Here is a 22751-nt window from a genome sequence, read left to right on the forward strand (position 1 = left end):
TACTAATCTACCAAAGGAAAATATGTTTCATATTGTTTTCTGGGACCAAGACTGAACATTGTGATAAGTTTGAGTTTAGCTACTTTTAATGTTTTCATTTATGTTATATACCTCACTCACTATTTCATGTCTTCAGTGGACAGACACTGAGGAAGTACCAATAGTATCTAGACAGGTTAATTCAGTGCTACTAGAGAGTAAGCTCAGGTTTATTGGGTGCCTGCTAGGTATCAAACTCTATTATGTGTGGTAGGGCAAGACCCAAGATGTAGCACCTAGTAAGTCCTACTTTGCAGGAGATTCCAGTTTGGGGTAAGAGACAGTATATCACAGAGATGAGAGTACTGGGCTTAGACTTAGAATTTTTGAGTAGTAAACTCTTTCCTGATGCTCTTTTTGTGTGGACTAGTCACTAACCCCTCTAGGTTTCATTTTCCTCTTCTTTAAAATGAATGGGTTTGACTATCTGACAACATATATTCATGAATGAAAACTAAAAGAAAACACCCAACCCCTTGATCCTCATGTATGATATTTTGTCTTATCATTTGACTTTCTAAAGGCTCCTCGGATCAAGGTTGTAAGTGTAATGTGAATGAGTTGACTCAACCAGTTATAGAAACCTGTGACCACTGTAAAGTATTCCCATGAAAAGTCATTCATTGAAAGTGATCTATATCTCAGCCTCCAGATTTGGGGTTAGTGTTTATTAGATCTTTGAATTGAATAGAGGAAATTAAGGCAGTCATAAATGACTTAACAGTCTTGATGTAGTTCTAGAAGGGAAGAAGAATTGGAGTAATTTTATTTAGACGATTTGTCAGGCTGCTGTCTTATGCAGAAAGTATATTTGGCTTGGTTCACATTCATTGATTTGACACATTTATGTTAAAAACAAATTTCAAAGAGTATATTTCAAGTCTGCTTTTTCTTCCTCACCTGATTCTAAGGCTTAGAAGCTGGTAAACACATTAAACTGGACTCCAATGCACAACTGGGATATTACTTCCGAGTAACCTGCAAGGAAGAAAAAGTCCTTCGTAACAATAAAAACTTTAACACATTAGATGTCCAGAAGAATGGGGTTAAGTTTACCAACAGGTATTTGAATATGCATGTTTTATTTTCAAGCATTTATTTAACTGTTTTAATAGTTTCTGTTTATTATAACCGAAGAGACAATATCTATGCTTTTTCTTAATGTAGTAGCATGACTTAAATAATTAATAACACTGTTTGTTACCTGGGAAATGCTTTCATTACTGTTTCCTCAAAAATTTAACGATTTATGAGAGGAAGTTGACTGCCTGTGACAAATGAATGATAAGATAAAATTTAAGACCATTTATGGTGCTTCCTCACTGTGAGGTGGCTGCTGTGTGTGGAGGGGTGAGGTGGGCATAGTAACTAAAAAACTTTGATCTTTGAGCCCTTGTGACCTTCTTTCCATTCCTGCTGACAGTCCTTCAGGGAAGGCTGGTACTTGTGATGGTGGTAACAGCCGCACTCATAGCATTGTGGCCAAGGAACCTGGATCTGGAATTTGTATTGGGATAAAAGGGGTCTCCAACCTTTTGGAAATATCTCATATTGTATATAAGAACTTCTGCCACTCAAGTTTTAGAAATCGTGCCCAGCTTTCCTTCATTTAACATTGTCATTGTGTAGTGAATAAACAGCTTCAAGCCTTGAGTCTACCAGTTAGTATAATATATAATAATTCATTTCTGTATCATTTGAATGTTTACGAAATACTTTCCTTGTAACATCCCTGTAAGGTAGTGGATACATTATTATCCCCACTTAATATATGAAGAACCTGAAGCCCAGAGAAGTTAATGAATTTGTTCTGAGTCAACAGCAAAAGAGTCGAGTCAAATTTTGAATCTTGGTCTTTTGGCTTCAAAACTAGTATTCTCTCTGACTTAGAGCTAAAAGAACCTTAGAGGGCATTGAGTCCAACTCCTCACTTCTTTTAGAGGTAGGAAAACAGAGTTTGAGCCCCAGTTACCTGATCTGTTAAAGAATAATATTAACTATTAGCTACCTACTTCAGAGAGTTGTTGTGAGGATTAAGTAACATCTGTAAAATAAGTGTTTACCTGCTGTATAGATGTGGGCTGTGCTGCTGCTGCAAAGCTGTTCCCCGTAAGGGGTTGGTGGTGGGATGTTTCGATAATGCTTCTGTTTCATGTTGCTGACTGTCAGTTATCTTGGGATTAAGTAACGATTGTTTCCTCATTTTATGGTGCTGGAACTTGATGTATGTTGATTTTTTTAGAATTTCCTTTTTATTATGTTATTATTTATTAGTATGAACTTTACAAAGTTCAGTGGACATGAATAGTTCCTTATATATCAGTGTACCTTAAACTTAACCATTCTTTAGGAACTTGAAGGAGGTGGAATAATAAATTTTTTAAATGCAGTCCCTAACAATTTGAAATTTATGTTATAAGGATGACTTTGTTCAATATCCAGCTTCTATTTTGAGAAATCAGTGGTGGAGGATCCTTCTACTCATCTAAATTTGTGCCGTATTTTTATATTGATATGACTGAGCTGTCTGCACATCATTGTCCTATCTTAGTCTATCCAAGGCACTACCCTAATGTGGTTTGTGTCCAAGACAAAGGCAGTCATTTTCATCTTTTTCACCCCTAATAAGTCATCTTGTTATTTCTTCAACGTATTTTTGTTTATTCTTTGTCTTTTCCAGTTTTACTGTGAAGAAAGAACATTGGCAAATGTAGCTATGTAATTGGAGAGAACCTGAAACCAAAGAATATTGCTGGTTATGTCAGGTCAAGAGTTGAGTTCAAACATTATTGGTGTAGAGGAAATGAAACAGCTGATTTATCCACATTTAAAGGAGCTGAGGCAGAGCATAAAAGCTGTATGCAGTTTTGGGGGTGGGATAGCACGTTCTAATAATATGAGCTTTAAAAATATAGAGGTAGAGGGGCGGCCAGGTGGCTCAGCGAGTAAGAGCACTGGCCCCAGAGTCGGGATGATCTGGGGATCAAATCTGGGCTCAGATACTTAGCACCACACCCAGAAATAACTGGCCGTGTAACCTTGAGCAAGTTACTTAATCCTGATTGCTTTAAAAAAAAAAAAAAAATATATATATATATATATATATATATATATATATATATGTAGAGAGAGAGAGAGAGAGAGAGAGAGAGAGAGAGAGAGGGAGAGGGAGAGGTAGGGGCAGCTAGGTGGTGCAGTGAATAGAGCACCAGCCCTGGAGTCAGGAGGACCTGGGTTCGGATCCGGCCTCAGATGCTTAACACAAAAAATAGCCGTGTGACCTTGGGCAAGTCACTTAACCCCAAAGGCCCTCCAAAAAAAGAGCAAAAAAAAAGGTAGAAGGGCTGATGTCATATTTTCTTCTAGCAAGTACCCGTTGTTTCTTGGAATAAAAAAAGTAAAAGGAAGGCAGTGTGCTTCATTAATTTATAAACACTTGAACAGTATTCAGAAAAGGAGAAAAAATAATGCTTGTTAAAAACCACGTAATGCAGTATCATACTAATAAATTGCCACAGAATATCAGAATTTGAAGAGCCCTTAGAACTCCTTCTCTAGCCTAATTCCTTCTTATCTTGTGGATCCCTGTGTAACATTCCTGATTAAAGCATCTGTTTCTGTACTTCCGATGTGGATTCATTACCTCATTTTAGAGTTTAATTCGTTTTCAGCCATTCTAATTGTTAGGAAGTTCTTTGTAAGAGCTGTTTTATACTTGGCTTCTCCCTGATTCTATTTCTGCCCTCTGAAGCCCAGCAGAATAAGCTTTAATCCTTCTTGGGACAATACTTCATCTGCCCTGTAATGGAAAGAGCCCTGGGATTTTCTCAAGATGACCTTGACTTGACCTGGTGTGAACCCTGTCACTTGTTTTTCTGATCCTTCCTTTCTTTAACTCGAACATGGGAAATACTAATATGTGTACTCTGTTGCATAGAGTTGTGATTAGAGCTTTTTTTTTCAAATTCTAAGAATGTTACATAACTTTAAGCTAGTAGGATAATTAGCTCCTCCTTGAGTCTTTCTAGGAATTAGCCCCAGTACTTTAAAACTTTTTTTATGTATGAGTTTCTAGATCTGCCCACCATCCTTGTCATTCTGTTGTGGACATACTTCACTTAGCCCATGTTTCTTCTAAAATGTGACTCCATAAATTCGCTTTTTAAATTTTACTATTTTTTGGTTCCATGTATTCAGCAGTTTACTTTTAAAAGTAGTCTCTTTAGGGCTAAGGAGGGCTGTCATTTCACTCATCTTGGACATACTTCTGATAATGTAGTCTAAAGTTTCAATGACCTTTTGGGCTGCAAGGCCACATTCATATGAGTTCATATTGAGTTTGACCAAAATTGATAAGTTTATCTCATGTGCATTGCAGTAGAGTATTTCTCCCCTGTCTTTTGAGACCTCTATTGATTGAGCTTTCAAAAGCCCAGATCTATAATGTTGATGTCATTGTTGACTCTTCTTTCTAGGTCACCCCATGTTATCTAATTAATTGCCAAATCTTATAATTTCTTTCAGTACAGCAACTCTAAAATCTATCCCTTTCTCTGCTCTTCGGAAACCGCCACCCTAGTGCAGGCCACACTAGTTCAGGCCCTCATCTCTTTTCCCCTCGTCTGACAGCTTTTTAATTATTCTTCCTGCCTCATCTCTTTTTCATTCTCTAACTAACCCATCCTATAGCTGCCGAAGTGATTTTTCTAAAGCCTAGGAAGGCTATATCCATGTTGCCTTCTTCCTCAGTAAACTCAAATGACTTCCTGTTAACTCCATGATCAGATAACAAACCCTTTGGTATTTAAAACTCTTCACAACAAAGCCTCTTCTTACCTATCCATTCTTACTTTCTATTGTCCTCCACACATTCTACTCTTGCCAAAATATCCTGTATACTATTCCTTCCACAAGATCCTTATCTCTCGTTTTCATACCGTTGCACTGGTTTTTCCTGTGCCCAGGACACTTTACCTTTAAACCTTTGGACTCTTAGAATCCCTTGCTTACTTCGAGACTTTGCATAAGCAACTCCTTCTTCAGGAGACCTCTTTTGGTTCCTCTGGCTATTACTACCATACTCTTGAAGGTTCACCTACTTTGTTTTATCTGTTTCTGTCTCTAACTCTATGATACCTTTTGTATCTAATCCTTTCTTTACTCACACAGCCCCTACCTTAATTCAGACCCTCATTACCTCTCACCTAAAATACTGAAGCAGCTACTTAATTGGTCTGCCTGCCTCAAGTTTTTCCCTACTTCATTCCATTTTTCAAACTGACATCAAAGTGATTTTCCTCATTCGGTGACCTGATCATGCCATTGTCCTGCTTAATTAAATTTGGTGGATCCTGTTGTCCTTAGAATTAAATATAAACACCTTGGTTTAGCTTTAAAAGCTCTTCACATCCTTCCTGTTTTTCCAGTGTCTTTGAAGATTACTACCCCATTGCACTCTGCAATACCACTAAACTAGCCTTCCTTGTGTTGTATAATTGATATTTTACAACTTTTTGTTCATTCTCTTCTCTCTGAATTAAATCTCATAATCCTGCAAGGTAATATCAGTTTTGAACATCACACTTCCTCAGTATCCCCTGCCCTAGAAGCCCCTCCATCCTTCTGAATAGAAAGAATGGAAGGTGGACAGCCAAGAATTCCTCCTAGAGCCTCCATTTAAAAAGGGCACCCAGGGCAGCCATTTCATTCAGTCTGGCTGTATCCTTCTGGACTTTTACCACCCCTTTTCAGCTTCGTTTTTGTTGTTGTCTCCTCCCATTAGATTGTGAACTCTCTGAGGGTGTCTTTCGTCTTTTTGTTTTGCGATGCTTAGCACAGTGTCTGGCATAGGTGCTTAATACTTATTTATGGATTGACTGACATTCATATACCATAACTGGTTCAATCATTCCCCAATTGAGAATCACCTCTTCAGTTTCCAGTTCTTTTCCACTGCAAAAAGAGCTGCTTGGTATGAATATTTCTGTATATCTTTAGTTTGAGTTTGCTTTGCTTAGTTCTTATCCTTCCCATGATCTGTCCTCCCTCTTACTCTTACCTCTTCTTCCTCCCCTTTCCCTCCTTTGTCCCTGTTGAATGAAATGTACTTCTGTATCTGTGTGTGTGTGTGTGTGTGTGTATTTTTTTCCTCCTTTGACTAGTTCAGATGAAAGTGAGGCTCAAGTGTTAGCCATTCTCTCCATCCATTCCTTGTTTGGCTGTAATGCTCCTGGGATTTTTCATTTGGGGGTTTCTTTCAGGAGATGATGACCAGTAATTCTTTTTCTGCTTTGTCTAGGAGATTTGGGCAATTTTCTTTTATGATTTCTTGAAATATGATACCTGGGCTATTTTGGTCATGACTTTTTGGCTAGTCCAGTGATTTTTAAATGATCTCTCCTTGAGCTATTTTGAAAGTCACTTCTTTTTATGAGGTACATTATATTTTCTTCTAGTTTTTCAGTCTTTTGACTTTATTTTAATATTTCTTTTTGTACCTGACATATAGTAGGTAATTATTAAATGCTTTCTGACTTGACTTTGCTTATCTCCACCTTCCATAGTCTGAAGCCTTCCCTGATTTCTCTATCAAAGTATTTTCCCCTTTTCTGGATTTCTGTTTTGCTTGTGATCCCCATAACTCTCTACTTTGGTGTTATGCTTTTATCTTTATTTATTTAATTGTCATTACTATTCCCCCAACTCTCTTTGCCCCAGTAGAAGCAAGTTTCTTGCATGCAGAGAGCATATAATTTTTAAACTTTGTCTTTCCATTGATTAATATATCTTAGTAAATTTTTGTTGAGTGGGAATTGTATGTCAAGATAATCTTTCTTTTGTTCTTTAATTTTTCACATAGACTCTGTCTGCCTAAAATTAGCTTATTCTTATTGCTTGTGCACTGTTTTCCTTCCCCTTCCTTATTACTCTTCTGCCTTCTCTCATTTCCCTTTCTCATGTATTTCTCTTTACTAGAGACTAAGTAATGAACATAAAACCTAAATAGTTCTTGACCTCTGAGAGCTACATTCTTTGGTAGGGTGGGTAGGGAGTTTAGAACATATTCATAAACAATTAATGTAAAATTATTTTAGGAGGTTGGGTGGACTGCTGATTAAGCAGTACCTGGAAAGGCTTGGTACTCGAGTGGGTGTGGGCAAGGTTATGGAACCAGTTATGGTTAGCTTATCTGACCCTTGAGGTCTCCTTGACCTCTTTTTAGAGGGTTTTTTTTTCCCATATAAAACTGATTTTTTTAATGTCATTCTTATTTTGAGAATTTATTTTTTTGTAGAGAGAGTGATACATTGATTAGATTTGGTGTGTTCTTTTTTGTGTTTTTCATTTATTCTATGGGTGGACTTGTTTTTCAGACTTAGATTTTTACTCAAACAAAAGTACAGATCAACATTTTTCATTGGAAAATTATAGGATAGAAATAAAAAATGGGCCAGTGGACTGGCTTAACATAATGTAAGACAGAATTAAAGTCAGTAAACATTTTATTAAGCACCTACTATATGGGCTAGGTGCTGTGTTAATTAATAAATTAATGGCCAACTTTGCATCTTCCTTATGAGCTGTCCTTTTTGTGTCTGAATTTATATTTTGTCATTCAGTGTTGTTCCAGAGGGCGGAAAATGCCTGCTGTTATTATAGTATAATGGTTAATATAATAAAATATAATTTAAGATTTTTCACAATTCTCTCATTTTCATTTCCAGCAAATTGGCTGCCTTCAATGATGAGTACCTCAAAATTAAAGAGGAGTATGAGGAAGCCCAGGATGCCATTGTTAAAGAAATTGTCAACATTTCTTCTGGTAAACATAACCAAAACAACACCTATAATCATTTGAATATAACAGTTTCCTTTAGCAGGAGAAATTTCAATTTTATGCACAAAGAGAAAGTTTTACAACTGAATTACACAGTGACTATTTAGTTTGTGTTATGTATTAGTAAGAAGAAAATGAAATTTTTAGAAAAACCTAAAATTAGATTGGAGAGAAGCTTTAGATAAAATTGACTTTTAGGCAGCTTCAGTAGATTACTCAGTTGAAATTGACAATATTTGTAGGAGAAAACTGGGAAGTATATAGAAAGATTGCAGATTTTTATGAAACAAGTGGGAGAAAAGTTGATATAGAGAATTTTATCTGCCTACATTATAATCTATACAAAAAACTTTTTAATAATAATCTGTACACACATCAATAGCATAATTATTGTGGACAAAGCATAACCAGTTCACATGCTGTCTTCTGGATATTAGGAGAAAAGCAAGACCATCCTTCAGCACATTGGATTAAGTCCTTGTTTTAAATATAGATTGGACAAGTGTCCCACAGCATGAGTGGCACAGAAAGGTTGGTGATTTGCACATTGGAGGACTGTCCACATTGATGATACCACATCTGTAGTGGAATAGGAATCTTGAAGCCACCATCACATCACAGGCAATGTTGGGGTTTGTTTAAAGTTGTAATTCTTGGCTTGGTCCCAGTCCTAGCTATGACAACAGAGTGACCCTGGGGACCTCTAGGTAGCATGACCTCTAGGCCTTCTATTGTCTTGTCTTAAAATGGCCAGGTAAAACAGCATCACCTGCACAGTCTTGCTTCAAGAGGTTGCTGTAAGGAAAGTGCTTAGAAAACTCTATAGATATGAATGATCTTGAGAGCTATTCTGTAGCAGATGCTGTACACTTTTAATTTATATAGCCAAACTCCAGTCCTTTTTAATGGTATGAAGGTAATATAGAGCTGAAATTTGTGCCATTTACATGAAAGGGAAAACTTTTTCAGCCATATGTACTATTCTACAGGGCTTTTGAGCTGAAGATTTGAATATTCACCAAAGATTTGAAGACTCACTGACGATTAAATTCCAAGTTATGGTTACTTTGTAATTAAGGAAAGTGGCAACAGTTGGGATCTGTCATTAATATTTGAATATTATACTAAACAGCAAAATTATACACACTATCCCTGCCTGTCCCATCCAGCCTTAAGAATTTAGCTTTTATCAACTATTCTAAAAAGGTAAATATTAAGGGACTTTTTCAATAAACCAGTAATGAAAGGAAGGAAGAGGCACAACATACTGATTGTTATTCCATTTGAAATGCTTTCTTTATGGCTGTGAAAATGACTTATTTGAAAATATATGTTTTAAGTGTTATTTAATACATTTAATTTATTACATAGTAAGTTTCTAGCAGAATTATTTCCTGAATTTTGGTCTTCCTATATTAAACCTATATAGAGAGCATTCAGTCAGGGTCTTTTTAGAGAAATTTAAATGAACAGATTTTTGTTGAGTGTTGGCTTTGGATACTCTTATTTTCCTTTTTGTAGTTTTATTATGTTTAAGAAAGTATTTTTATGTTCTTAACTGGATATACTTTATTTTTTCTAAAATTTCTAATTGATACTTTTGGTTTTTACATCTTTACTTCGAAATATCTCCCTCTTCCATCTGAGTGCTATCCTTTCTAACAAAGATTAGGAAAAGCAGTTCAGTAAAATTTATCAACACAGCAACCAGGTCTGTTCGTTTATGCAGCATTTTACAGCTCTACAAAAAGGAAAGGGAAGTATACATTTTCTTATTTCTTCTTTCAGGTCAGGCTTACTTCTTAAAATTATGTAATACTGAGTTTCTTGTCTTTTTTTGTTCTTTCCTTGTACATCACTAAAAGTCACTGTGTATGTTGTTTTTCAGGACTTCTCAGAATCCTTTATATTTTATTTTATAGTCCAGTAGTATTCTACTACATTAATAGACTATAATATATTAGCCATTATCCAATCAGGGTTTATTTATTCATTTTTAAAGCATTAAAATATACTTACAGCCCCTTATGATGATGGTTTCTATGTCCTTCTAGTTAGAGGTGGCTAGACTTGGAGTCAGAAGGACCTGACTTCTAGTCCTCTTGTTGCAGTACCACCACTTGGCTGTCTGGGAGCAAATCATGTGTTCTCTTATGTCCTCAGAAATTTCCGTTTCTTCCTTTGTAAAATGAAGAGGCTTCGGCTGCCTCGACTTTGATACCCCTTCTAACTCTTTGATGTCCCTCCTCTTCCTTCTCTCTTCCCTACTCTCTCCCCTCCCCACCTCTACCCCCTTTTTCTCTCCCTTCCCTCCCTCCTCCTTTCCTTCCACACCTTAGTGCTTGGAAAACACTCTTTTCTCTCCTGGCTGGCTTCCTTCAAAGTTTTCTTCCTTATAGACAGAGCTCAGGGGTTGTGACATCTATGAAGTCTTCCCTTATTATTCCTCCACCTCAAAGTGATTTTTCTCTCTTCAGATTTTCTTAGAAATTGGACTCCCATGCTCCAATCACTTTTACCTTATATATACTCATCTTTGTGCATTTATCTGACAATTAATAAGAGATAATCCCCCTTTGAGGGTGGTGACTTTATTTTTCATTTTTTTATCTCCAGCATATTTATTGTAATGAATGTTTGTTCAGGAGTGCTCAAATTGATGAGATACTGTATCTAGGCATGGAACAGTGATCACCAAAAAATTTTTAAATGTTATGGATTTTGTACATTAGCAAATGTTCTGTGAGAGAGAGAGAGAGAGTGTGTGTGTGTGTGTGTGTGTGTGTGTGTGTGTGTGTGTACACTCTTTCCCTGAGTGGGCAACAGATAAGTTTAGTTTTTCATTTCAAATTGATTTTTAGACTTTTTTAAAAAAAATAAAGTTCCATTATAGTAAATAGGAGAGTTGATTAGTTTATACTTTATTTAGATAATGTATATAATTTTAGAAATGCAAATTGAACTCAGATTGGGACAATTATATTTTGTTGCTTTGCTCTCATGTTCTATATTTATGGTTAAACATTTTTTTGTGGGGGGTGTTTTTTTTTTTTTATACAGGCTATGTAGAACCAATGCAGACGCTGAATGATGTATTAGCTCAACTAGATGCAGTTGTCAGTTTTGCTCATGTATCAAATGGCGCACCTGTTCCATACGTACGTCCGGTCATTTTGGAAAAGGGACAAGGAAAAATCATTTTGAAGGGTTCCAGACATGCTTGTGTTGAAGTTCAAGATGAAGTTGTGTTTATTCCCAATGACATTTACTTTGAGAAAAATAAGCAGATGTTCCACATTATTACTGGTAAAAAATTGCATTGCTTTTCAATTTTTTGTTTTTTTATAAAACGTATTAATTTAAAACATTTCTTTGGAAAATAAAATATTAAGAAAAAATTATAGTGCTTGACATTTGAACAAAAGCATGTTGTTCATTGTTTTCTTGAAATACTGTTTTTAAAATTTTTAAGAAAATATTTTGAATTCCTGTAGAATTTTTATTTCAAGGTGCTCAGGTATTCAATAATGCCATGCCTTTGACCTCAAGACATTTTTATGAACTAGTGCTTTGATTACCTAAGATTAGCTCTTCATTCCAACTTTATATCATAGGGAATGATAAACATGCTGTCAAGTGACTGATGAAAGGGTTGAGCAGGATCTAGGACACAAGTCTTGGGGTGCTCTAGAGACCTTTCTTCAAACTGTCTGACTGTTTATGGCTGCTTTTTGGGGTCAGTCATTAAACCAGTTCCACATTCATAAAGACCATACCTCTTCACAAGAGAAACAGAAAAGTTTTTGTCAAATGTGTTATTGAAATTCAGCTCTGTCTTCAGTGTTTTCTTGATCTGTAATTTTATTTTATTTTATTTTTTGGCTTTTTGGAGGGGGGCAGGCAGGGCAATTTGGGATAAGTGACTTGCCCAAGGTCACACGGCTAGTAAGTGTTAAGTGTCTGAGGCTGGATTTGAACTCAGATCCTCCTGACTCCAGGGCCAGTGCTCTATTTGCTGTGCCACCTAGCTGCCCCAAATAATTGTTTTTTTTTTGTTTGTTTTGTTTTCTTGATCTGTCGTTTTAATTAAGAAATGCAACAAGCAGGCCTCTTAATGATAGATTCTAGTAAATAAGGCAATCTCATTGGAAATTGAGGTGCCATTTCTTCATCTCCAGTCTTGGGACCTCTCTGCTATTCTCTATTATTTTTCAAAGAAAAATATATGGTTTCCAGCAGTCGGTTTTAGGCTTATGCGCTATTGTTGCATTCAGGTCTGTAGGTTTTCTATATAATTTGCAGTAGCGGGTCTTTACGTATCCATTTACATAAAGAACATTCTTTAGTCATCATTGGTCAGTAATCATTGATATTTGTGCTGCTTCTCTCTTCAGTCTTTACATTCTAAAAATGTTAGATAAATTCTTGATGACTTTCTGGACTAAATTATAGAGCACTCTCTCTAGTGAGACATTGTTCTTTAGATCTTTGAGATGTTAACGCCTTGCACAATATTGCCCTAAGAGCGAAGAACTTGGAATTGGTTAGCTTTTAGTTGTACAGCTAGAATTCCCAGTCAGCCTGACTTCTGTGTATCATCTGCCCGCTTCACAATTTTCAGTTTATTCATTTTTTAGAATTCTTAATATGTTATGCGTGTTAGCTCCAGGATATAAGCACTGTGTTTCACTTTTAATTTTTGTTTTCAGGTCCCAATATGGGAGGCAAATCCACATACATTCGTCAGACTGGAGTAATAGTTCTGATGGCTCAGATCGGCTGTTTTGTACCATGTGAGTCTGCAGAAGTGTCCATTGTGGATTGTATCTTGGCGCGAGTTGGTGCAGGTGATTGTCAGCTGAAAGGTGTATCTACATTCATGGCAGAAATGCTAGAGACAGCTTCTATTCTCAGGTAAAGAGATTCTGGTTCTGATTTTAAAACTTTTTTAAAAATGGAAATATTTTGAGGGAATATAAAGGAAACAAAGTTTAGCTCTCTCCTGGGTCCCCCTGTCCTGAGCATTCATATCAAGTACTATACTTGGTCCTTGTTCTCCTGCTCCGAAGGCCTATACAAATCCCTGTGCCCTTAGTTCAGCCAGAGGAGTTTGATGGTTTTCTAAAGGAAAGTAGATACTAGCTTGCTGTTTCTTACTGACTCATGGAAAAGTAAAACACAGGTTGAAATAGATTTATGTTCTGTCCCTGACTTCTCTTGGTCTCTACATATATGGCAGACCCTGAGGTACCTCATCCCCTTTTGCCTGCCCTGCCACCTCTCCCCGTTAAGAATAAAGGGTTATTTCCTTATAAATATATTCAAACTCATCTATTTTAAAAGCCTCTTTGAAAGTACAGCATCACATAGCTGTCAGAATTTATTTTATGTACGAATTCTGAACCTTTTATATATTTTTAAGAATCTGTTCTGTATTATTGTGATGGTATAATAGTTTTGAAAATGTATTTAGTGGTTTATGGTGAGTTTTAGACTTTCTCGTATTGGCTTCTAGTGACATGCCAATTATTGTTTCACTGTGCATTTTCTCACTACTGTGTTTTATTCATGATGTTCTGTCTACCTGGAATGCCTTCCCCTGTTCTCTCTAGCTGTCTAGATTCCACCTTTTTCTTAAGACCCAGCTTAAATCTTATGACTTGTAGGAGGGTTTTTGGTTTTTTTAATAACCCTAACTTCAAGTTGCATCTGTTTTCTCTGAGCTGCTTTCACAGTTATTTTCTGTACCTTTCATTTGGCAGTGAACTACATGCTGTCTTGACACTTGTGTTGTCTTAACTCTTCACTTTTTATGTATGTATCATGTCTCCCCAACTAGATGCTAAGTTTCTTGTGGGCAGACATCTGAATGCTTCTTTGTATTCCCTCCTATGTCTTTTACCTAGAAGTATTAGCCTTGATCAAACTATATTATGGAAAAACTTAATATAATTTTTTTTTTAGGTCTGCAACTAAGGATTCCCTGATAATCATCGATGAGTTAGGAAGAGGGACTTCTACCTATGATGGATTTGGGTTAGCATGGGCTATTTCAGAGTATATTGCCTCTAAGATAGGTGCCTTCTGTATGTTTGCTACTCATTTTCATGAACTGACAGCATTGGCTGACCAATTGCCAACAGTGAATAATCTACACGTTTCAGCATTAACTACTGATGAGACATTAACGATGCTATATCAAGTAAAGAAAGGTGAGATTGTACTAATGTCAAAGGCAAAGCTCTCATATGTCCTGTATGAACAAGGAGAAATGACTACCTATGAGCTCATCAGTAACTGTCTTGTCTTATCAAGAAAACGTGAAGTTGAATTGTTCTGGAGTAGTCAGTCATTAAACATTTATTAAGCACCCACTGTGTGCCAGGCATTGTGCTAAGCACCGGGTGCAAGATTAATGGGAAATAATGAAAAGAAGACCTGGCAGAGTATATCCGTAATTCATCTGCTGTACCTTTATATCCAGGAAGGAATTCCCCAAATGTCTTCCCAAATATAATTAAGATGAAGCCTCTTTTCAGCCATCACAGATTTTTTTTTTTTGCTTTTTTAGAGGGCAGTTGGGGTTAAGTGACTTGTCCAAGGTCACATGGCTAGTTTTGTGTTAAGTGGCTGAGGTCAGATTTGAACTCGGATCCTCCTGATTCCAGGGTCGGTGCTCTATTCACTACGCCCCCTAGCTGCCCCCATCACAGATTGTTACACAGCCTCCCTTACCATTGTATTCCTAGTAAACTATAAGATCCTTGAAGATAGACCATTTTGGTTTTTGCTTTGTATTGCTAGTGCTTACTGTATACCAGCTAATGTTGGTATACATTATATTACAGCTTGGAGGAGACGTGAAGGCTGTAGATTCCAACCCTGTCTCTTCCTATGGTACCTCTCACCCTCTACCCCATAGATGAGGAAAGTGTACAAGAAGGTGAAGATTTTCTTGGGTGGGACTTTAACCCAGATCTTCCTGACTCCAATCCAGTGCCCTCCTCAGTCTCCCTGCGGTGCTCTTTTTCTCTCTCCCAGACTAGTGGCATGGACCAGTAATTTATTCAGCTCATTATTTCAGTTTTTTCCTCCTTGACATGAAGATGCTACAACTAGGTCTTCATGAAGTGTTTCATAGGAACATTGGTTGGATTAATGCCAGTCAGCTCTTTTGTCTGGCTGTTTACTTAGTGCTGTTTCAGTGCTCAAGAGAAGATTTGGTATTTCTTATCCTCTGATTAATAGTTTTCAAGGGTGATATGAATACTAAGTCATAATCACCTGTGCCTTCCCAGCAGAGGCTTAATTAAAACCTCATTTTTATTTTGGTCAGAATCATTTGCCAAGCATTTTTTTGTATAGTTGGATTTTTTAATGATACATGAAGAAGGATTAATTCCAGTTCTGTAAGCTGCTATTTTACCCCTCTGATTTCTTGCAGGTGTCTGTGATCAGAGCTTTGGGATTCATGTTGCGGAGCTTGCTAATTTTCCCAAGCATGTAATAGAGAATGCCAAACAAAAGGCTCTGGAACTAGAGGAATTCCAGCATTTTGGAAAACCTCAAGAAGCTGATGAAGCAGAACCAGCAGCCAAGAGGTGCTACCAAGAAAGAGAGGTTTGTCAGTTTGTAGACATAGTTACTTAAGCTGGTGAGATTAACTGCTTGATGAAATTCATCACAGTGTGATATTACCACCCACCCCAGAATGCATGGTTATTTCCATCATGAGATATTTCAGTGAATAATGATTAGTTTCTATAGAATCCGCTATATATAACAATAGATTGAGTATTTATTAAACACCTAACTGTGTGCTTTGCAATGTGCTAAGAACTAAGGACACAACAACAAGCTAGAAAGATGGTCTCTACCTTCAGGCAGCTCATATTCTAAAGGGAAGATGGAAAAATGGCCTGGGGAAAGCAGAGTGTACAGATTTGGGCAAGGCTGCTTGTGTGAAAGTGTGTAAATCCAGAGAGGGAAGTGATCAAGGTTTAGAGCCCCCCAGGAAAGGGCAGTCCTAACTTTTTTGATATTATCTGTCTATCTCCATATTCAGAAGAGAAAAACAAGAAAACCTCAGAAATGGAGAGATGGTATACTTTTGCAGTGATCTAAATATGAATTAGAGAAATGTTAGGAAACAAATGGTATAATTTGTGTGCTAGGTACTAGTGTTAACAAAGTCAGATTACAACTGCCCATTATGTTCTATTGAGGGAATCATTGTGTATATAGAAAAGTATCTATGAAATCTGTACAGAATAAATGCAAGGTCATGGGGAAGTGACATGGGAAAGTTTAGACCACCTGTGGTAGCCATACAGATGCCAGAGGTATTACCTTTTGCTGATATTAAGCCATTTTGAACTTCGGCAGAGTGATTCTCTGACACATGGTCTATTGCCAAGACAGTACTAGGAATTGTACAGGTATGATGGACCCTATTGGACTGTACCTTATTAATATAATATGCCCTTAGAGAATGCAGGGGTTATCTGTATGACCCATGAGAGGTGTTCATTGGAGTATCCAGCAGCTATACTAATTTAGTATAGATAGTAACTTAGAAAAGAAAGTGATGAAAGCATTGTTTTTCATTGAGAAGAGGTTGATCTTGAGCTAGAGCTTAAAGGATGGGAAGAATTTGGATAGACAGAAAGGAGTAGGGCAGAGTTTTCCAGGCTCCATGAATGGAAACACATACACACACACACACAGTCACTTTCTCTCTGAAAAGATGGTTACAATGGAGGTATCCAGTGGTTTTCAGAATTTTTGTTCTTAGGACTCCTTTCCACTCTTAAAAATGATCAAAGACCCCCCAGAGAGCCAATGTTTATCGGGGTTGTATCTATTGTTATCTGCTGTATTAGAAATTAAAATGTTTTGATATTATTATTATTACTATTTTTGACTTTTGAAGGGCAATTCGGGTTAAGTAACTTGCCCAAGGTTAACACGACTAGTTTTTTGTGTGTGGGTGTTAAGGCCGGAACCGAGCTCGGGGCCTCCTGACTCCGGGGCCAGCGCTTTACTCACTGCGCCACCTAGCCACCCCATGTTTTGATATTATTATGAAAATATTTTTAACATGGTCGATCTCCTGAAAGATTCTCAGAGATTTAGTGTCCCTAGACTATACTTTGAGAACCACTGCATCTTCTTTTAAAATAAACTAATAAAAATAAATGGAAGGATCTTAGTTTTACTTTTCAGCTAAATTAAAAAACATAGCTTTGTGGTATCCTTTTGTTTGGTACGATTTTAGTTTTTGCCGCTGAGTTTTATTTTTACTAGTTCAAACATTAATAGGTGATGTTATAGAGTTATTAATTAAGAATTAAAATTCTAGCCATTGTATTCAGATTTATGACTTTGTTTCTATAGATAGGAAGATGATGCACATTAGAATTCATATTAGAATGAGAGAGAGATGAGACACAGAGACATTGGATGTTATTTGCACTAATATGTTATATAGCTAAATATGGTTGGTTAATTGAAATGCTTTTCAAATCCTGTATTTAATAGTGTTAGGAGTGGTATGGAATAGATATAGTTGATGTTTCTTTTCTCTCACCTGGTACCTTGCTCCTCAGATTGAGTGCCTCAGTAATAGTTTGCTCCTTTGTGAAGGAAGGCCTTTAAAATTTTCTAACTGGTGAAGTAATTTGCATAACCACTTATTCATATTTATACATAATTATTATATGTATTATAGAATACATTATACATGTATAATATGTTATACATGTATATATTATATATGTATTATACATAATACATAATTATATAATCAATTACACATAATAAGCAGATGACACATTTGAGATTCCCAGATTCTCCAACTCCCAACCATTTCTGCTCTCACTAAACTTCTTTGCCTGGAAACTGCTAAAAACATAGTCTTTGGGCCACAAATTGGTTATAATTGCTTTTAAAGTTCCTTTAACTTGGAGATACTGAGCTCCTTAAGTGTCTTAGGACTTTGGTAATTGTGCCTAGTTACCAGCACGTATTTTGTCTAGAAAATGAGTGTAGTGTTACATTTGAACAAAACACAATTTATTAATTTGGAGAAGATATTTTAAAGTCTTAATTGTGTGTTGTTGTTTTTTTTCCAGCAAGGTGAAAAAATAATTCAGGAATTTCTGACCAAGGTAAAGGAATTTCCCTTTGCAGAAATGTCTGAAGAAGGCATCAGAACCAAATTAAAACAACTGAAGGCTGAAGTGATATCACAAAATAACAGTTTTGTCAATCAGATAATTTCTCGGATAAAAGTTACTCCATGAAAAATTCCACAGTGGTATGAACATGTTTTGTAGATTTTTTTTTTAATTGTAGAAAGTCCCCACTGTCTATGTTAATGCTTTTGTAAGGTTTTATACTTTTCCCTTGGTGTTTAGAAATGGATTCACACAGATTACTGAATAAAATTTTAGTATTATGTTTCTTCAGATTATTTGTGTAAACACCTATTTTGAAAAATCAAAGTTTTATAGAGGAATTGATTTAGAACTAGAAGGTGATTCATAGTTCAGCATCCTTATTACAAAGAAGAAGGGTGGATAAAAGAGTGCCTAGAATACTGAATTATCCAAATACAGGAAGCACTACCCCTGCCTAATCTGTATATACAAGATACACATCACTAAGCAGGTTGGCTGGGGGTCCAGAGTGGACAGTTATCCTTCAAGGAAAAACATCTTAAATGCATTTCAGACAATCAGGAAGAAGATTTGACTGTGGAGTTCAGTTATAATGGTGTTAAGGAGTTTTTGAAATTATTTTTGTTTTGGATTGTAAAGTATAGGGTATGTGGTCCTGGGAAGAGCATATGGGGTTTGAAAGATTTGTAAGTATTATACTTTAGTACAATATAAGGTTTTCTAAAAGACACATTATGTATACTTAAAACCATAGAAGCACAGACATGTGAACTTTCAGTTATAATTTTGCAAAGAAATGATAATTAGTCAGTCCTTTCAGTAGATACCAGGTAGTAAATATCTAACCAGCCCCTGGCACAGGTGGTAGTTCTCAGAATTGAAGAAACTTAAGCAAGTGATGTATAGTCTTTATCAACTTCGAGCATATTAAAGTTAAAAATTATACCTAGAGATACTCCCATTTTATAGATAAGGAGATAAAACCCAGAGAGGTTAAGAGATGTGCCTGATGTCACATGGTGAGTCTACGGCAGAATCAGCACTCAGAACCCAGGTCTTTAGCTCTCAGTCCACTGTTCTTTCCATCACTGCTTCTTGATGTAGTTTGTTTTCTGCTCAGATCTAGACATTGGCTAATAATTTGACAGGAAAGGGGAAAAAGTAACCAAGTGAATAAACTGCCTTTACTTCCACTACCAGTTTTCTGGTTTTTACAAACTTAAATAAAGTTGGCAAGTAGACATATCCAAAAGGCCCCTACTGCCTGCCTTATGCTATTCTTACTAAATTTTTCCAGAGGGTGAGTAGAGACTATTTTGCTACTTAAGAGCAATATTGGCCGAAGGTTTAGAATTAGACTGAGATTTATGACCAAAATGGGACATGTCGATTGATTGATAGATTTTCTATGGACTGAATTTTCCATATTCTCCTTTCCTAGTATTAACTGTGAATGATACTAACATTGATTTTACTATCTGGATAATACAAACTATATAACTGGGGAATAGGGCAGACTTGTAAATAATGTATATTTAAAAAATTTTTTTTGGAAAATTGTACTTCTGAAAGGCAGAGTTGACTGATCAGTATTCATGTAAAAGGCAATGAGAACTTTGAGTTTAACTTTCTATTTAAATGGTTTGTCTCTTGGTAGTGACAAGGAGTGTTGTTTAGATCACTATGAGTGAAAACATGGTTAGAATTGAAATCATCTTGCAGCTTTAATTGCTGGTACTCAAGAAAATGTGGTGCTTTGATTCCAAGGACAAAATTTGCAATGCAGCAAGCTCTGGTAAATCAACCTGCTTTCAGTTCTATAAAGAAGATTTAGTGTCTAGTTTCATTTGAAAATGAAAAGACACATAATAGACCTGCTTCAAACCTTTTCAGAGACCCAGGCTTTATTTATTTGGTGAATATGCTAATGAGTCAACTCAGACCTTCAATCATAATGGGTACTTTATATTGGAATCACATGTGTCAAGCAGAAGATTTACCAATTTGTGACCTTGTCATGGACAGCTTGTGTTTTATTTTAATTGTCATGTACTTCAAGCTCCCCCCAGCACCATCTGCAATAACAACAGAATGGTACCCAAAATACAGATGTTATTCAAGATTCAGGACCAAACTGTGCTGTTATTACCAAGAAAGCTGGGGACCATTTACCATAATCTTTGAGAAAAGACTTTTTTTTTGCTCATTTACACTATGGTGTTTTCAGAAACTTGGCTCTGAGATTCCATTAGAGATGCAACATCTTTCTGTAATTGGTTTCTCTGCTCTTCTCCTCCTTTCTTTCCTTAAAGATGCTATTTAGAGAGAAAATATCTTTTGGGTAAAAGAGACCTTTGTTATGAAGCATATTTACAAGAATTGTGTTTTGAGGCACTTTGTATTTATTTGGTGACAAGTTTTTTCTTGTTATCTCAGAGTTCCATGTATATTAAAAGCACCTTGACAGGCCTCATCTTCTCTTCATGGTCTTTCTGCATTTAACCTTTTTGTGAAATTGCTTTTGTCTATAAATTGTGTTTCTCTGCTGATTCAGGCATTTCTTGTTATATTTATTTGTTGTATTTTTTGGATGAAATGGTATATATAGTGTGGAGGATCTCCTGTCCCTGGGCCTTTGGGTAAACTGGGATCCGCTTCCCTGGAGAATTTCCTTCTTTTTTTCTGAACTGGTTCAGTCTCTCTTTGTCCAGAAGGCCTGTCTATACGTTGGGCCCCAAACCTGTCTGTACTTCAACCTTAATTGCCAATTAATTTCCCTTTACTTTTGCTGATGCTGCTGTTCATTGGTGCCTTTTCAGCACCCACTTTCCTCTTTCTCCTTTATTCTTTGTCTCCACACACTCAGGACCACATTTTAGGAATTATTTACAAGGGAAATGAAAACATGCAAATTCAAATGCTCTATACTCTAGTAATAAGCTAATTAGAAGTGTGTGTTTAGGAAAACTACCTAGTCTTTGAGGGCTTTCTGAACTTTCTAACCTATTTTGTACCTAAAATGTCCTCTAAGCTTAATGTTAATCTTTTCTAGGCTTAAAACTACACATCAGATGGCCTCCTGAGAGATGGAATCCAAACTCCTAGAATATCCCTACAGAACTTTGACCACTCATTCATAGAATCATAGATTTAGAGCTAGGAGGAACTTCAGAGGTCATTTAGTCCAACCTCCTCCTTTTTCAGATAAGGAAAGTCAAGCCAGAGAAGTTAGAATTTGGTCAATCACACACAAAATAAGTGGCAAGGTCTTCACTTGAACCCAGATCCTCTTAATCTAGACTCTCTGCTCTTTCTATCATAGTGCTTGGTGATTCTTCTGATCCTAGGCTCAGTTTAGCCATTTGGAAAGCTTCTGATGGTATAATGAAATTTTGGTGTTCCAGTTATATTTTTAATTAGTTAATTAATTATTTAATTAGTTAACTAATTTTTCCTCACAAGATGAACAAAGAAGTACAAATAGGTAACTAGGACAGTCTTTCTTGGCTCATATCAGATGAATTTATAAGAAAGTAGATTAAGCTAATCAGAAGTATATATACAGGAAACATACCCAGCTCTAAATTTAATGGTGCCTAAGCTTTTTAGTGTTTAACTACAGTTGCCTGTGCCTCTGTGTCACTTGTAAAGTTTAGTTTTCCAAATCAGTAACAATTATAACTCTACAAGGCATTTCTAAACTTTTCAGGGACAGCCAAGATAGAGTCACTACAATCTAGTAGACAGAAAAAAATGCACAAACAAAAACAAAATTAGGTGTAAAACAGTACTATGTGAGGTCCAAAGAGAGAAGGTCATGATAAATTGATAATTAGATCTACATGGTTTGGGCTGCTGTGGATGTGTGCTGTGATGCAGTGGATTGTGTTGGACCTGCAGATAAGACTTAAGTTCAAATCTAACCACATACACTTAACTGTGTAACCCCTAGGCAAGTGACTTCACCTCTGCCATAATTTCCCTTATGTCTAAAGTAGGGATAATAATACTATCTGTCTCCCAGGTTTATTGTGGGGATCAACCAGATAATATTTGTAAAGTGCTTTGCAAACCTTAAAATACTATTTAAAAATTATTGCCAGTATTTATTTGAATTAGGGTTTGTGTGCTTTGTTCTTTGTTTTCAAAAAGGACCACCACATCAGGGAGATGATGACATGACTTGTAGTTGACTTTGATTTGAATGAGAGAGAGGGCTGTGCATAGTTCACTTTTTCCTCCAGAGCCATCTGGGTTCAGTGATCAGATAATCATCAGGACAACTGGAAATGGCCTAGCATGCAGTGGGAGACCTTAACCCTTTTAACCTAAGGTCTTTCAAATTTTGATTTGAGGCATAACCCATTCAGTAAATAGACCTTTTAAAGAAGTGAGTCAAGGGATGGCACCTTTAATTAATTTAAAAAAAAAATCCAACTGGGAGGTGAAGACCCTCAGGGTTGCCCGCCAAAAGAGAAACAGTTACTTTTTATATTCACTCTGAGCCAGGAGTGCCCCCAACAGAACCATGAACCTAGCTTTCAGTTTGGGATTTCTTTCAGGTAGTGAACATCCCACCCACCCTCAGTTCTGGGAGATCTTATTTTATGATTTGTTGAAATATGATGCCGTGTGTGTGTATGTGTATGTGTGTGTGTGTGTGTGTGTGTGTGTGTGTGTGTGTGTGTGTGTGT

At 36.4% G+C, this 22751-nt stretch overlaps 2 protein-coding genes across 2 annotated transcripts in view; one reads left to right on the top strand and one right to left on the bottom strand.

Annotated features, from left to right (window-relative positions):
• Positions 1–18345, top strand: part of MSH2 (mutS homolog 2) — a 68000-nt gene extending 49655 nt beyond the window's left edge. Inside the window, exons 10-16 of the mRNA XM_069071646.1 lie at positions 951–1101; positions 7764–7861; positions 10937–11182; positions 12586–12790; positions 13841–14088; positions 15321–15496; positions 18010–18345. Of these exons, the coding sequence (XP_068927747.1) occupies positions 951–1101; positions 7764–7861; positions 10937–11182; positions 12586–12790; positions 13841–14088; positions 15321–15496; positions 18010–18180 (1295 nt within the window). The 3' untranslated portion in view covers positions 18181–18345. The remainder of the gene's footprint in view (positions 1–950; positions 1102–7763; positions 7862–10936; positions 11183–12585; positions 12791–13840; positions 14089–15320; positions 15497–18009) is intronic.
• Positions 1–22751, bottom strand: part of CALM2 (calmodulin 2) — a 490104-nt gene that overhangs the window by 390172 nt on the left and 77181 nt on the right. The window lies entirely within an intron of this gene.

Source organism: Petaurus breviceps, unplaced genomic scaffold, assembly GCF_028583685.1.
Source record: "Petaurus breviceps papuanus isolate PSGF00001 unplaced genomic scaffold, PetGlider_PUasm1.0 90842, whole genome shotgun sequence".
Lineage (NCBI taxonomy): Eukaryota > Metazoa > Chordata > Mammalia > Diprotodontia > Petauridae > Petaurus > Petaurus breviceps.